General features: G+C 34.3%; 1 protein-coding gene across 1 annotated transcript in view; it reads left to right on the top strand.

Annotated features, from left to right (window-relative positions):
* NBEA (neurobeachin) overlaps positions 1 to 16,258 on the top strand; it is a 657,479-nt gene that overhangs the window by 403,816 nt on the left and 237,405 nt on the right. Inside the window, exon 38 of the mRNA XM_063101747.1 lies at positions 14,942 to 15,066. Within this exon, the coding sequence (XP_062957817.1) occupies positions 14,942 to 15,066 (125 nt within the window). The remainder of the gene's footprint in view (positions 1 to 14,941; positions 15,067 to 16,258) is intronic.

Genomic DNA, 16,258 nt, shown 5'->3' with positions numbered 1-16,258 from the left:
TCTGACCTCTTCTCTCCATTTCCAATGCTATTCACTACCATCATCTTCATCTGGGAGTTCTCCAACATCCTCCTAACCTGGCTTTCAGCTTCACTTTAACCCTGTACTATTTTTTCTTCACACAGGAGCCAGAGTGAGACAAAGTACAAATTAGATTTTATTATTACCCCTTTCTTGAAAACTTTCAAAGCAGTCTTTCAGGATCCCAAATGATCTAACCTCTGCCTCTCCTCTGAACATATTTGATCCCCTTACTTCCTAAGCCTGTCACACTAACATTCATCTGTTACTTGTATGTATCAAGCTTATATCCAACAGAGTGCCTTCCCTGCTAGTTCTTTCTACTATCTAGAATGCTTTTACCTTTTACCATTGGGTGGCTGGATCCTTCTCATCACTGAGATATGAGCCCACGTTACCATCTCACGGAGGCTTTCCCCAACCATACCATATGTAATATCCCTAGTCATTCTCTTTAAGCTTTATTTTCTTTATAACACTTATAAGTATCGAAAATTATTTTACTTGTTTGCATACTATGTTTAACTACATGAAAAACTCCATGAAGGCAGAGATCTTTTTGTTTTGATCAACACTGTATCCCCAGTTCCTAGAAATAGTTCCTGTTCTAGAATAGTCATTAAATAAGTATGTGTTTATTGAATACAGAATCTGCTGGCTAGGCTTGGTATTTTACTTCTTGAACCTCTTTTTTTTTCTGGGAAATTTGGATATTAACACATATATCATAGAACTATTGTAAGGATTAAATGATATGTTTAAAAATGTAATGTAGTGGGCAGACGCCGTGGCTCACTCAGGAGAGTGGGGCGCTGGGAGCGCTCCCGCCACGGGTTCGGATCCTATATAGGAATGGCCCGTGCACTCACTGGCTGAGCGCCGGTCACGAAAAAGACAAAAAATATATATATATATAATGTAGTGCCTGGTATTTACTCATTACTCAGAAAACAAGCTCACTGAGAGTCACAAAAAAGAAAAGAGAGACATCTAGTATGGCCTGATTTTTTCAGAGCAAGGTAAAATGATATATTTTTAGAGGATTATACCACAACCTTGAAGGAGAAAATGAGAGGCAAGAATCTTAGAGCTCAGAATATCAAAGATGATCAGAAAATTTTATGCAGGCCTGGAGGCTCTATATAATCTGCCTCAATCCTCCCTCCCCCTACTTCCTCAATCCACAGTAAACTTTCTTTTTCTGTATTATACCATTTGTAGTCTGGAATTTATAATCTGGAATGTTCTCTGAAAATGTTTGAATGGGATTCAAACTATGGGATGATTGAGGCAATCACAAATCTCAATGAACCGAAATTCATTTATCTGTACACTCACTTGTGGAACACTCCAGTGTTAGAAGTAAAGGAGAAGATCACTAAGAAAGCATTGTTATTAGAGCTGGATGCTTTTTAGGCTTGCTTTTTTTCAATGTGGCTGTACCACAGGGTAGATACCTCTGCTTTCCTCATCCTCATAACACATCCCTCTTTATCACTTAAAGGCTTATTTGTAGTATCATCTCTCCCTCATTGCCCCGGCAGAATTCATAATTCCTTCACATGTGCCCTCAAAGCATTTTTTTCAAACATTGATTACCACAACATATTGGAAGTATGTATGTATTTGTTGTCCTCTCTGTAATACTGTAAGCTTTTTATTTTTTGGTGACTGGCTGGTAAGGGGGCCTGAACCCTTGACCTTGGTGTTAGAAGGCTGTACTTTAACCAACTGAGCTAGCCCAATTTTTTAAGTAGAAAACACTCCATATTACTCTTTGTTGCATTAACTCTTTGTTGTATTAACTCATTTTATTGAGTGCAAAATAATTAAACAGGTTTGTTTACTGCAGATTTTCCACTTATGTAGAAAACTCTTCATCAGGGCCTCTAAACATCTCAGTTAATTGAGTCTTTCTATAGGGGATGGTGTTCTAAAACATTTGTTGATGTTTATGATTAACAAATTTGTTACTGTTAATGTCTATTTCTATCTTACGACATCCATAACAGAAAAGGCTCTAGTTATTTTACAAAGGGTTATTGCCATCTTTAAATAGTTCATTAATCAGTAAGATCTGTCTGTTGCTTTAGAAAGAATATGCTTTTAGGGAAAGCAGAGGTCATTTATTATCAGCTAAATGCACATCATTTTATGCTCATTATTTATATTTAGATTCAAAATAACTTCTGTTGAAGGTCAAATCGATAGACTATGGATTTGTGAGTTTTGAAGTGTGTGCTGAGTTCTGTAGTCATGTTTTATGTTATTGTTTTAAGCATATAACCTGCCTTTATGCAAGAGGAAATATGAAATTGATTAATGAGTAGCACCTCTCCATCTGTAGTTATAGCTTGTGTAATGTGTATAGAAAATCTTGCTTTATTAAACATGTCCTAATTATTAAATTTACATCAACTATTTTTGGAAATTTAGTCAAAAGAAGCAAAAGTGAAATTTTATGTAAGGATTTTATCTAAATTAGGAAAATAGTTTAAAGCCACTTCAAAAACTGCACAAGAAAAAATTTCAAATATTACATTTAATATAAAATTTAATTTAAATATAGTTGTAATAACTAAAGTATAAATCTTGAAGTGAATATTTAAATATACTCAAATTATATATAATCATGTGTCATGTTAACTTTTAGAAAAACATTTTATATGTGAACAGTAAAAATGAAATCAAAATTAAATGTTATTTTTAAATACCAGTTTTTAAATAATTATATAAAATTATTCCTCTGTTGTGAATATAGTTTTTAAAAATATTTATCAACAAGAACTAGGTAAAAATATAATGAAATGATTGTTGTATAGATACTGAATGAGCAGGTGCTTTACTTTCTTTTCCCTTTATTATTGTAATACCATTAGTGTGGCAAATATAAATCAGAGAGAGAAAATTGCTTTTTAAAATGGTTTTATATTTGTAAGGGCTGACATTTAGACAAAAAGAATCAAAGTGGAGAGGGCGTAGAGTTTAGTTGTTTTCTGAAGGGACACAAAATGGAAAACTTCAACCAAGTTTAGAGCTTTTGTAAATAGAAAGTTAATTCTAAAACTAGTAGGAAAACTTTTTCAATTCATTTAAAAGCAGATGTGTTAGATAACTTTTGGGGGATGGAAACGTATTTCTTTGGCATGCCTCATACATATAAGAAGGAACTAAATACAAATAGGCCAGCTTGCATTTGATTATTGAGATGATTGCATAGCTGAAAGCAAAGTTCACTATGGCAGACTAAATTGTTACCATGTTCTTAATTTACTATGTTGTGTTTTCCTATTTGTGTTAAATATGTTATTGACAAATCCTTCCCTCCTACAAAAGGATAAGCTACTAAAAAAGTGACATTTTAGGCTTATTATCAGTAGTTCGATAACTACTTCCATCCTACTTAGTGCATTTTAGTGGAGAGCCAAATACGACATATGTAGTTTCGTTAAAACTCATAAGAATGTTTAATACTTAGTAGCTTTGCTCTGCCTGTGAAGACTTGTCTCTGTCAGGATTTTGTTTTAAATGTTAAATCTAACCTTGTTACATAAAAGCACTGTGAGACAACAATCAAACCGACAAATATTCTTGTCTACCTATTATTTGCAAACACTGTTCTAAGTACAGTGGGGTAGCAAACCTCAATAAGACAAATATCCTGATCTCCTATTGCTTACAATCGAGTAAGAATGTCAAGATGTAAATGCATGAGGTATTAAATGAGCAGTTAAGATCCACCAAAGAACAATACAACGATTTAATTGACAAATTTACTAGCAAGGGTATTTTAGAGAGAATAATGGCATCTGATACAAAATAAACATTAGAAACACAGCAAAGAAGAATACACAATTAATTGCCAATTGGATAAGTATAAACATTTTAATAAGAGGAATAGCTTAGAACTAGGAATGAACAACGCAAGATTGGAGGAAACAGTCTTAGAGGAGTAGAGATTCTAAAAAATGCATTAGGGGAGATGATACCGGAAAGAAGGCATTCTGTGGACCCCAAGAAGCAGGTTAAGAAATTTACGTCTATAGCTCTATCACCTTAGTAAGTGTTGCATTAAAAAATGTTAGGTCTTTAAAAAACATCTGAATTTCTGGAAAACTGATTGTTTTAGTTTGAGAGTAATTCAAAAATATATGCACTTTAGTTTGTATAACAGTTGATATAATTACTGCTTATTGGTGGACTTATAGAAAATACTAAGCAAAGAGCACTAATAAGAACTTTTAGTTCCATGTAGATGAAAAAATAATAGAGAAATGTCACTTACCTAGCAAGTGGCAGGGCTGGGATTTGAACCTGTATCTGTTTAGACTGTCTCCAGCAGTGGCTGCTACTACAGCTGCTTACTTATATATGTAAGGCACTGGGCTAAACACTTTACATATATTCCTTACATCAGTTTTATGGAATAGGTTTCATTTATTTCCATTTGATGAATGAAGGAACTGAGGTTTAGAGAATTGCAGTAGTGAAAATCATAAACTTAACAATTTTAGATTAACACCAGGCATAAATGCTATTATAACCAATAAGACATCTTTTATATAAAATATTTTATGGAGTTTAAAAAACATTGATTTTAAAGTGATAGACATAGTTTTAAAGGTAATAGAAATTGTACAATTTAGCATGAGGATATTTTTCAAAGTAAGCCCTTTTCTGTGGGATTTCTTACAGTAATCAATTTCTGAAGTCTTATGGGGAAGAATTTTTAATTATGATTTCTAAAAATATTTAAGCCTATTCACTATAGCAGTAATTATTAGGATAAAAGAATGCCTACTTTCTTCAAGTGGGATAATTGCTGTATAGAATTAGATGTTTCACAAGTAATTCTATAATTAATTAAGAATAAGGTAATTATTTCTGCCCTAAGATTGCTTTACACTGAGAGTCTAGCTCTACCAGAAGAAAAAAAGCAGTGTGTAGGTTCTAAAAAGCTTTGCATCCTATTGCCTATATATAAGAAAAAAAAAAGATGAATCAGAAGAATAGCCGGTTAAAGATGCAAATACGAAATATTGAAAATGCAATTCAACATTTGCTGATCATTTGGGTAACAGGGAGCTCATTAAATAAAGCTTCTTTTTTTTTTTTTTTAAACTATTTCTCTTCTTCGCTCTCCAGCCCTACTTCTTTAATTGTTCAGAATATTGGAGCCACTTTCTGTGTGTGTGTGGGTTTTTTTTTTATGTTTTTTTAAATTCAATTCTATTTATATTTATTTTTGTGGGGTACAGTGTGTTGTTGTTTCAGTACATGCATATCCTGCACAATGATTCACTTAGGGTAGACAACACAGTTTTGTCCCCATTAGTCCCCCTCTAATCTTCCCCCGACCCCTACCCCTCCCTCCCAGCTTCTGGTAACCATTATTCTACTCTCTACTTTTTTTTTTTTCCTTTTTTTTTTTTAGCACACAAAGATTAAGAACGCTTAAAAATGAATTATAAAAATCCAAGCAGAAATTTGGTGAAGGATATGAACAGATAAATCACACACCCCAATGAAACATGTAGTTGGTTAATAAGTACATTTCAGGATCTGGTTGTGGGTGGGAGGAGGTTGGCTCGGGTCCGTCTCAGGATCCCAGGCATAGGCTGGCTCCATTGCTGGCCTGGATGTGCGGCGGTGGGGGCAGGGCTGAAGGCCATGGCCCCTGTCAGGACCCTCGGGTGGGCATCAGGCTGGCTCCATTGCTGGCCTGGATGTGTGGCAGAAGGGGCGGGGCTGAGGAGCCACTCTTCTTTTTCCTGTGTTGATAAAGCAAAAACGTGTACCAGGTATACTAAATAGTCCCTTAAACTGTTTCAGCATTAAAGCCCTTTCATTCACCCCAACCAAATCTTTAAAAAACTTAACCATCCCATCTGAGGAAATGAGTTGGCTGAACTCTGTTGGGCTGGCTGTTCCTCTTTAGTCACAGATTAGGGAGAGCTCCAGAACCACAGCTCTACTTCTGTATCTCGACTCTCAATTCCCAATTTTGCTCCTCTTCTTTTAGTTGAGATTCACACATTTTACAAATATTGTACATAAATATTTTGTGAGAATTGAGCCCAGTTTCCTTGTCAATACACTTAAAATAGCTGTTCTTGTGTCTTACACATAGAACCTGACCAGAAGCTTATGGACTTATTTTTCCAATCTATCATTTTCACATTGAAAACTATCCCTTAAAGGCAATAAGACCACTTTATTCTTTAAGATACCAGGAAATCACACTTATGGGGAGTATTGTTGCACCCTAGAGGCAAAAAGAGACAGCTAAATATTTTTAGTCCTCAAAAAAAATTGCGTTCCCTGAAGAAAACAAAATACAGTAAGAAGCAAATTAAAGAATCAAATATAATGGCATCCAATAACCTTATCAGGAGACCTTTCTTTCTGCACCATTCAAAAAAAAAAAAAAAAGTCTTATAAGCCCTCTGATATGATTAATTATTTTAACGGCAGAACAAAGATTTTCTCTTGAATGATTTGCCCTGCCCTTTATCAAATAAGTATGCATCTCCCTTCATACTTATGGTACAAATATGCTGCCCTTTAAAAATGACTAGATAACCTTAACATTAGTTTTCAAAGTAAACTAAGAGTTTGTCTGTGTAGCATACTTATTTCTAGAGGTTTTGCTTTTCATGGCATTTAACTAAGATTATATTATCATTCTTTATCCAAATGATACTACCTTTCCCCCTTACTGATAAATAAGTAAATTAGGAGCAAAAGTGGGAGTAAATGCTATAGCCAAAAAGTTTAAGTGCATTCATTCCCATTGGTGTATTTGTAATCCTGGTTATGGAATCCTATCTTGCCTTGCAGATTCAGTAATAACATGAAGAGGGAACAGATAAGCCTATCTTAAAAAGATTGGGCTGAAGAGTAGGATGTGACTGTCAAAATGTGAAAGTACACTTTTCAAAGGCAGGAAGGATGCATTTTTCAGGAATGTTGCCTATCAATTTGTAACTTGAATTACCAGATATAACACACAACCCTAGGTTAGGGAGAACAGAAGAATGTCAGAGGAAGAAGACCTTGGAAGAAGTGCTCAGTAATATATAAGCAAGAGATTCAGAATAGTAGTAATGGCTTAAGATGTATGTCAAATATGTATGTGGGGATATATAGTATGGATAAGAGATACTGTGTGTCTGTGCACACAGAGACAGCATTAAGGTAATCTTTGTCGTTGGGAATTGATCAAACAGGACATAGACATGTTAAATAAAAGGCTGATGATCTTTCTTATGAAGGAGAACCAAGAGTACCGATAAATGCAGGGACTTTGTACTCACATCTCATTAGCATATTCTCATCTGCATACTTGTACATTCACCTGTGCAGTAAGTTGGTTTCCCCATTTTCATTTCTGTATCTTATCTCTTTTCTTCTTAGCATTTGTCAAAAATTTTAACTACAAATTTATTTGTTTGTGTTATGAAATAGACTGAAAGCTGCACAAAGGCAGGAATCATGCAGGTTTATTCATCTATGCATACCTGGCATTTAGCCTGTGGCAGGGCTCATAGTAAGTATACAATAAATATTTGTTGAATAATGAATGAACAAGCACATTACACATACAACACTGTACACACTTGACAGCTGTAATTGTTCATCCAGAATAATTAGTTCTGGTTATAGAGGCAGGAAAAAACTGCTGTTTCTTTCAGTGTAATATCATCAAGATAGTCTTTTTTGATTTCTTTACAATTAAAAGCAGTGTAGCATGAGTTAGACTACCTGAGGACACATACTTATTCTGCCACCAACTACTGCCACCAGTTACTTGATCTTGGGCACATTACTTTACCTCCCTGTGCCTCCATTTCTTCATCTGTCAAATGGTTTAATAATAGTACTTATCTCAAAGGGAATTAATGAAGAGTAAATGAGTTAATACATGTACAATGATTAGAAAAGTGCCTAGAACACAATTAGATTTCAGTAAATATTGGCCCTTCTATAATTATTATTATTCTAGGAACTTATTTAATTCTTGGATTGTATTATACTGCAGTGCCATACGATTTGCAAATCTCGGTGGGTCAATTCAGGAAAAGTTTATTTCTCATTCACTTTACATGTCCAGCATAGGTCTGCAGGGAGGTCATGGAAGTCACTCAGGGATGCAAAATGATAGGCTCCATATCAATGCATGTCTTCTTGATTACTGCAGTGGAGAGAAAGGAACATGGCAAATTATACACTGGCACTTAAAGCCTTTGTCTAGAAGTGCCTCGCTTCCACGCACATTTTATTGGCTGAAGGAAATCACATTGGCATGCCTAACATGATATGACTTTATATTTTATTTAGATATTATGTGATTTCTTTCATCAACATTGTGTAGTTTTCATCACACAAGTTCTGCATTTCTTTTTAAATTTATACCTAAATATTTCTCTCTAGTGATTATAAATTATTCTTTATTCTTATTCCAGTGTCCACTTGTTCACTGCTAACATATAGAAACACAGTTATTTGAGGTGATGAATATGCTAAATATCCTGATATGATCATTGTACATTGTATACATGTACCAAATATCACATTGTACTCCACAAAAATAGACAATTATCATGGGTCAATTAAGAAAAAAATAAATTAAAAAGAAAAACATTTTTAGAGACAGAGGTGGATTAGAGGTTACCAGAAACTGGAAGGAAGGAATAAGGAGAAGTTCTTCCTTAATGGGTATAGGGTTTCTATGTAAGATGATGAAAAAGTTTTGGAAATAGAGGTGGTGGTCACACAGCATCGTGAATGTAATTAATTCCACAGAATTGTATGTTTAAAATGCCTAAAATGGCAATCCTTGTGTTATATACATTTTACCACAGCAAGAAAAAAAAGAAATATAGTTGATATTCATATGTTTATCTCACATCCTGTGACCTTGCTGAACTCAATTATTTAGTTCCAGGAGTTTGTTCTTGTTTTTGTTTTGTTTTATGATTTTCTACGTAGACAGTTATATTATCTGTGAATAGGGAGAGTTCTGTTTCTCCTTCTTCTGTCTATATTCCTTTAACTTCCTCTTTATTTGCTTTATTGCATTGGCTGGAAATTCCAGTGCTATGAAGAAGAAGAGAGGTGAAGCAGACATCTTTGCCTTGTTCCCGATTTTAGGGGGAGAGCATTCAGTCTTTCACCCTTAAGTATAAAGTTAACTCTAGGTTTTTTGTAGATGCTTTTGTCACGTTGAGAAAGTTGCCTGTTATTCCTATATTTTGAAGTTTTTTTATCATTTTTGAATGCCGAATTTTTTAAATGCCTTCTGTAATGATTAATGTGATCATATGATTTTTTTCCCCTTTAGCTGTTAATATAATGGATTATGCTAATTGATTTTCAAGTATTGAACAAGCCTTACATCCCTGGAATAAACTCCACATGGTCATCATGTATATTTTTAATTAAGTATTGCTGAATTCTATTTGTTAATATTTTGTTAAGAATTTTGTACCTATATTCAAAGGGATATTGGTCTGTAGTTTTCTTCTTTTGTACTATCTTTGTTTTTTATATCAGAGTGATACTAGCTATAAAATTAATTGAGAAGTGTTTCCTCTTCTTCTATTTTCCAGAAGAGAGTATGCATAATTGGAGTTAATTCTTTAAATGTTTAATAGCATTCTCCAGTGAAAATATGTAGGCCTGGAGATTTCTTTTGGAGAAATTTTAAATTATGTTTTAAATTTTCTTAATTGTCGTAACACTTCATGATGACACCAGTTGTTGAGTAAGGCAAATCATAACTAAAGCCAAAATGTTTCATTATTTTAGTTATACTAAGTTTCCATTTATATTGTCAGGGCTTGGGCTCAGACCCTTCAAACCCATTGTACAGACTAGGTCACCAGACCCCTCACATGCCAGCCTGGGTCACTAGACCCCCTCACACACAGTCCGTGCTAGGTAATTGGGAAAGATCCCAGGAGCCGTTAGCAGGTGACACAAGCTCAGTCCTCAGCAATGGCAGCAGCTTACAGCAACAGCAACAGCAGTGGCGGTGGCAGCCTTTCAGGGCATCCTGGGGGCACTGGCAGCAGCAGCAACAGCCTCCAGCAGCAGTAGCAGCCCCCCCGCCCCTACAGCTGCTAGAAGCTGCTGCTGCTGCTGATGCTGCTGCTGCTGACGCTGACGCTGACTGAGCTCGTGTCATCTGCCAACGGCTCCCAGGATCTTTCCCAATTACCTAGCATGGACCTGCTTGTGAGGGGTCTGGTGACCCAGCCTGGCATGTGAGGGGTCTGTGACCTAGTCTGTACAATGGGTTTGAAAGGTCTGAGCCCTAGCCCTGGCAATACAAACAGAAACTTAGTACAACTAAGATAATGAAACATTTTGGTTTTAGTTATGATTTGCCTTACTTGACAACTGGCGTAGTCGTGTAGCTTTACAATTGTTATAGAATTATTCATATTATCTGTTTCACATTGGGTGAGTTGTGGTGGTTTGTATATTTTGAGGAATTGGTCCATTTTGTCTAATTTGTCAAATTTATGTGTGGAGTCCTTTCATAGTATTCCCTTATTATTCTTTTGATGTCTTCATTAAAAATAAATTTTTTCTTTTTATTTTATTTTTTCATTATTGACCCGTGATAACTGTATATATTCGTGGAGTACCGTGTTAAATTTGGTACATGTATCCAGCGTGCAATGATCATATCAGGGTATTTAGCATATCCTCTGTTTCATTTTAATGAAATTGGTAATTTATGTCTACTCTCTTTTTTCTTTGTCAGTCTTGCTAGAAGTTTATGAATGTTATTGATATTTTTCAAAGAAGTAGCTCTTTGTTTTGTTAATTTTTCTTTGTTATTTTTGTTTTTAATTTCACTGATTTTCATGGATTTCTGCTTTTTTCTTTATTGTTTTCTTCCTCCTGCTTGCTTTGCTCTGCTTTTTCTATGTTCTTAATGGTGGGAATTTTGACTTTTGGTTTAAGATGTTTCTTCTTTTCTAATGCATGCGTTTAGTATTATAAATTTCCCTCCCAGTACTACTTTAGTTGTGTCTCACAAATGTTGATACTTTTTTTGTTCAGTTCTGTGTTCTTTTTTGTTTTCCCTTGAGAATTCTTTTGTGTCTCATGGATTATTTTTCTGCCTTCCTGTGGGTTACTTGATCATTTTTTGAATTCCATTTTGATTTATCTGTGGAGTTTCTGAGTATCGCTTTGTAAAGCTTTTGTAGTGGTTGCTCCAAGTATTACATTACAAATACATAGCTTATCACAGTCTATTGGTGGCATCATTCGACCAGTCTGTGTGAAGTGTGGACTGTACATCCTTTCACATCCCTTTACCCTATTTATAATATATTTGTCTTAAATGTTACCTCTACATACATTTGGAACTACATCAGAGAATGTTACAATTTTTGTTTAAACAGTAAAACATAATTTAGAAAACTGAAGAGGAAAGCCTAGCATATTTACCCATATTTTGCTTATTGTGTTCTTTCTTCCTTTCTTGTGTTCCAATGATTTGTCTTTGATCACTTCCCTTATGTATTTATAGCTCTACATTTAGACTAGCTCTGAAGGCAACAAATACTTTGTCTTCCTGTCTAAAAATTAAGTCGCTTCTCCTTTATCCCTGAAGAGTATTTTTTACTAGCTGTAGAATTCTTGGTTGACAGTTCTTTTCTTTCAGCACCTGAAAAATATGGTGCCACTTCCTCTGGCCGTTGTTGTTTCTGATGTGAAGTATGCTATCATTCTAATTGTTCTACCCCTACAGGTGAGACGCCATTTTTTCTCTGGCTTCTTTTTAGACTTTTCTTTGTCCTTAGTTTTCAGAAGTTTAATTATGAAGTTTCTTGGCATGGATTTCGTTGGGTTTATCATGTTTGGAGTTCAGTCCAGCTTCTTAAATCTGTAGGTTTATGTTTTTTGCCAAACTTGGGAAGTATTCAGCCACTATTTCTTCAGGTACTATTTCAGGCCTGCCTGCTTTCTCCTCTTCTTAGGATTCCAGTGACACAAATGTTAGATGTCATACTTCCCAGATCCCTGAGGCTCTGTTCATTTATTTTTTCTGTCTGTTTCCTCCCTGTAACTCAAATTGGGTCATTTCTATTGCTCTGTCTTCCAGTTAACTGATTCTTCCCTCCTTCCATTCTGCTATTGAGCTTATCCACTGAGCTTTTATTCTGGTTATATTGTATTTGCCAGTTCTAAAATTTCCATTCGGTTCTTCCTTACATCTTCTGTTTCTTTGCTGAGACTTTCTGTTTTTTTGTTGATGCTTTCTATTATTTCATTCATTTCAAGCATGTTCATAATTGCTTGCTGAAGCATTTTTTTAAATCATGGCTGCTTTAAGTTATTTGCCAGGAAACTCTAGCATCCCTTTTATCTCAGTAATGGCATCTATTGGTGATCTTTTTACAATCTATTTGAGATCTTCCAAGTTCTTGGTATGACAAGTGATTTTAGATTAAAACCTAAGCATTTTCTTATTATGCTCTGAGATATTTTATCTCGTTTAAAACTCTATTTTAGTTGGCTTTCTCTGACATTATTCCATCAGGGAAAGGGGAGGGGGCACTGCCTAGTTACTGCCAAGTGGTAGAAATCTACGTTCCCCACTGGGCCTCCATTGAAACCCAAGGAGTTAGGGTCTCCTCCTTTCTGTTTTGTGGGAATGAGACATCCAGCTTTTTATGTGGTATTCTCCGGTGGGGGTGTCCTCATTGCTGTTATTCGGTAGTGAAAGTCCTGACTCTCTCCTAGGCTTCCTCTGACACCACCCCAGTGGGGTGGGGGAGGAATTCTTCATTCCTGTTCAATGAGGGGTAGAAATCCAGGCTGTCCACATGGTCTCCACTGTCTCCATGTGGGTGGGCCACCTTTTTACCAGTCAACAGAATTGAAGGTCCTGGCTCCCTACTTGACCTTCTCTAATACCACCCTAGTGAGTGTGTTGGGACACCTCTTTACACATCCATGAGGGTGTACGTCTAGGCTCACCACACATCCTTTGCTGGTATAGGTGGGGTGGGGTCATGGTTTTACTGTGATGTTTGGCTGGAATACAGCAGTTGTCATCTGAAAGTTTTCCATCTTGCTAGGCTGCCCATTTCTTGGTCCTTTGGATAGAGAGAGTGAGAGAGTAGGCTTTTTGGAGGGCTTTTTTTTTTTTTTTTTTTTTTTTTTTTATTTAACGTCTGCACCTGTTGGCCTATTTGGGTTGCTGACTTCTTTGCCTCCCAGTCTAGGACATATGAGGCAAAGGGAATTCATGACTATGTTATTCTTTAGGTCCTGAGGTTCTTAGCCAGTCTGCCTTCTCTTCACCTTTCAGAGTCTTCTTGTATTTGTTTTATATATAATGTCCAGAATTGTTCAGTTGCACTTAATGGGAGAAATAAGGAAAAGTATGTCTATGGTGAGAAATTTGGGATAGCATTAGATTTCTGGTCTCTCCTCAGGAATTCAATTACTTAATTTTAACATAATTTTAAGGAAAATCTTCCTTAAACCACTGGGATTAGCCTGTATTTGTAAGGATAGAAATTATCCTATTTTTAAACTAGTCACAGAGATACACTATTTATTACCATTTTTATCAGGTAATCATTATTTTAATGAAAAAAATAAAGATATTGTAAAGATGTACAGAAAGAATAAGTACTTTAAAATATACTTCAAATGCTTATAATTTTAATACTTTTTATATATTCCTTACATTGTGTTTTTTTACAATTGAGTTATACATAACAAAATCATATAGCCATAAAATATAAAATGCTTTTCAAAATTAAATAATTTTTCACATGAAAATCTTTTGAAGTAAAAAAAAGTTTTAATTCATTGAATGTTTATTAAAAACATTATGTTTCAGACATGGTGCTGAAGATATAATAATGAGCAAAATATATACAAATCCTGCCTTAATCAAACGTTTTTTGTAGTGTTTTCCTACAATAAAATATCAAAATAAAAAATGGAATCAAATCTTCTATGAAAGCATTTTAAATGTTTTTATGAATAGTACTGCTCAGAAAAATTAGAATATTATATATTACTCCAAACACTGTATACAGAAAAATCAACCAATATTAATTGAAATTAAATTGAAAACAAAAATCATGTCATGAAATGTTTCATTGGATATAGCCTCTGAAATATCTCATAGATTTTTAATATTGATTTAAAGCATAAAAGACAATGTTACCCAATGATAGCCATTGTTGTTAATGGTTTATATTAGCTGAAAGCTGTAAAATCTTCTCTGTTAGCATTGGAGTAATGATTTACCAAGACAATTACATGTACTGGAATTTTTTGCAGCTCTAATTTAGTATTATTAATAATGGATAAAATTGCACTTTTCTCAGGTTGCTGTGGGCAGCAGGGAATTATTTCAATGAATATTTCAGCATGTTATTTTAATCATAGTTCCATAAATCCAAATGGCAATATTTTATACTTCTTAATTCAGTCTACTAAGTAACCATAGTCATTAAATTGCAAACTCTTTGTAGTGGCGTCTATCCTGTGATTTACAAGCCTTGTTAAAAATAGTGTAAAAGAAAGCAAACTGTGTCATTAATACTTGTAATTGGATACTGCATTTGTTGCTAAACTCCCCATATTAATGTTTTTAGTAGAAGGAAGAACATTGTAAAAAACAAAAAAGGCAGAGCTGAGTGTTATAAAGCCTAAAATATGAGAATGTTACTATTTTAAGTTTTGTTTATTTGTAAGGGAAAAATATGTATACAAACACAAGTATGAAATATAAATATCTCAAAAAATCATCTTAATTTTCCAATGAGACTAAAAAAAATAAAGCTTTAATTTTATGGAAAAACAATGTTATATTTCCAGTTACGCATTGCTATTAATAGTGATTACTGTTTCTTTACTTTCCCATTCTTAGCCAATTGCATGACTTCTGGCGTTTGGATTACTGGGAAGATGACCTTCGTCGAAGGAGGCGATTTGTTCGTAATGCATTTGGCTCCACTCATGCTGAAGCATTGCTCAAAGCTGCAATAGAATATGGTTGGTAGCAATGCCTCTCACACACTAATCCTTTTTTTTTTTTTTTCTGACATTATTTCTGTGAAGAATTTCTTTTCTTTTCTTTTTTTTTCTTCTAACTATCTTATTTATTTTATTTTTCATTGTACATTTTTATGGGGTCCAGTTTGTTGCATATATTGTATAATGATCCAATCCGAATAGTTAGCATGTCTACCACATAAACATTTATCTTTTTTGTGTGGTTATGACATTCAAGATCCTCTTTTCTGGCTGTCGTGAAATAAATAATACAATATTATTAGCTATTGTGACCCTAGAGCACCAGAATATATTCTTCCTATCTAACTGTAACGTTGTAACTTTCTACCAGTCTACCAGCCTCTCCCCATACCCCTTCTTCCTTCCTGCCTCTAGTAACCACTATTCTACTCTCTATCCCTCTCTTTTTCTTTTTCTTTTTCTTTTTCTTAATTTACCCATAATAATTGTTTATGTTTATGGAGTACAATATGATATTGAGTACATACATACTATGTGCAGTGATCATATCGGGGTGCCTAATACTTCTGGATGGGAAGTGGCTCTGTGGTTAAGAATTCATTTTTTTTTTCACTAGTATTTAATGTTCTCATGTTGTAAGTCAGAAATATTTTGTTCTGCTTTGTCTTTTAGTGTCATTTCGGTTGTACTTAACCCAGTATTTCTCACACTAGATATATTTTAGACTCTTCAACTTCATATTAAGTGATCAAAAGACTCCACAGAGTTAGTTATTACCCAACAACTTTTCATACAGCCTAAAACAAGAATAAAATAAATTTATTTTTCAGTGTCTTTCACACTTTGGTGACCAAGACCCATGGTGAAAAAAAAAAATTATATTGCAATTCTGTACTCAGGCTTGTATAATTTTATGTATAACTTTCTGTGTGTACACACATATGTATACTGTTTGAATATGCATGTACACATACAATATATACACACATATGTATACTGTATTTATATATACATATATACATATACATACTTGTGTATATAACTTAAGTGTTTTATTAATAACCTTTTTACATGATATTTTATATTTTAATCCTACTCTATCCTTTTCAGTTTAATAAAATAAAATAAAAACCCCTGTTGCAATCTGCCAATTTAAATTTCTAATTCTCCAGTGGGTTGCAAATAAAGTTTGAAAAAGATGGTTTCATGT

The sequence above is a fragment of the Cynocephalus volans genome, chromosome 7 (assembly GCF_027409185.1).
Source record: "Cynocephalus volans isolate mCynVol1 chromosome 7, mCynVol1.pri, whole genome shotgun sequence".
Taxonomy (NCBI): Eukaryota; Metazoa; Chordata; class Mammalia; order Dermoptera; family Cynocephalidae; genus Cynocephalus; species Cynocephalus volans.
This window is presented reverse-complemented; position numbering and strand designations above follow the sequence as displayed.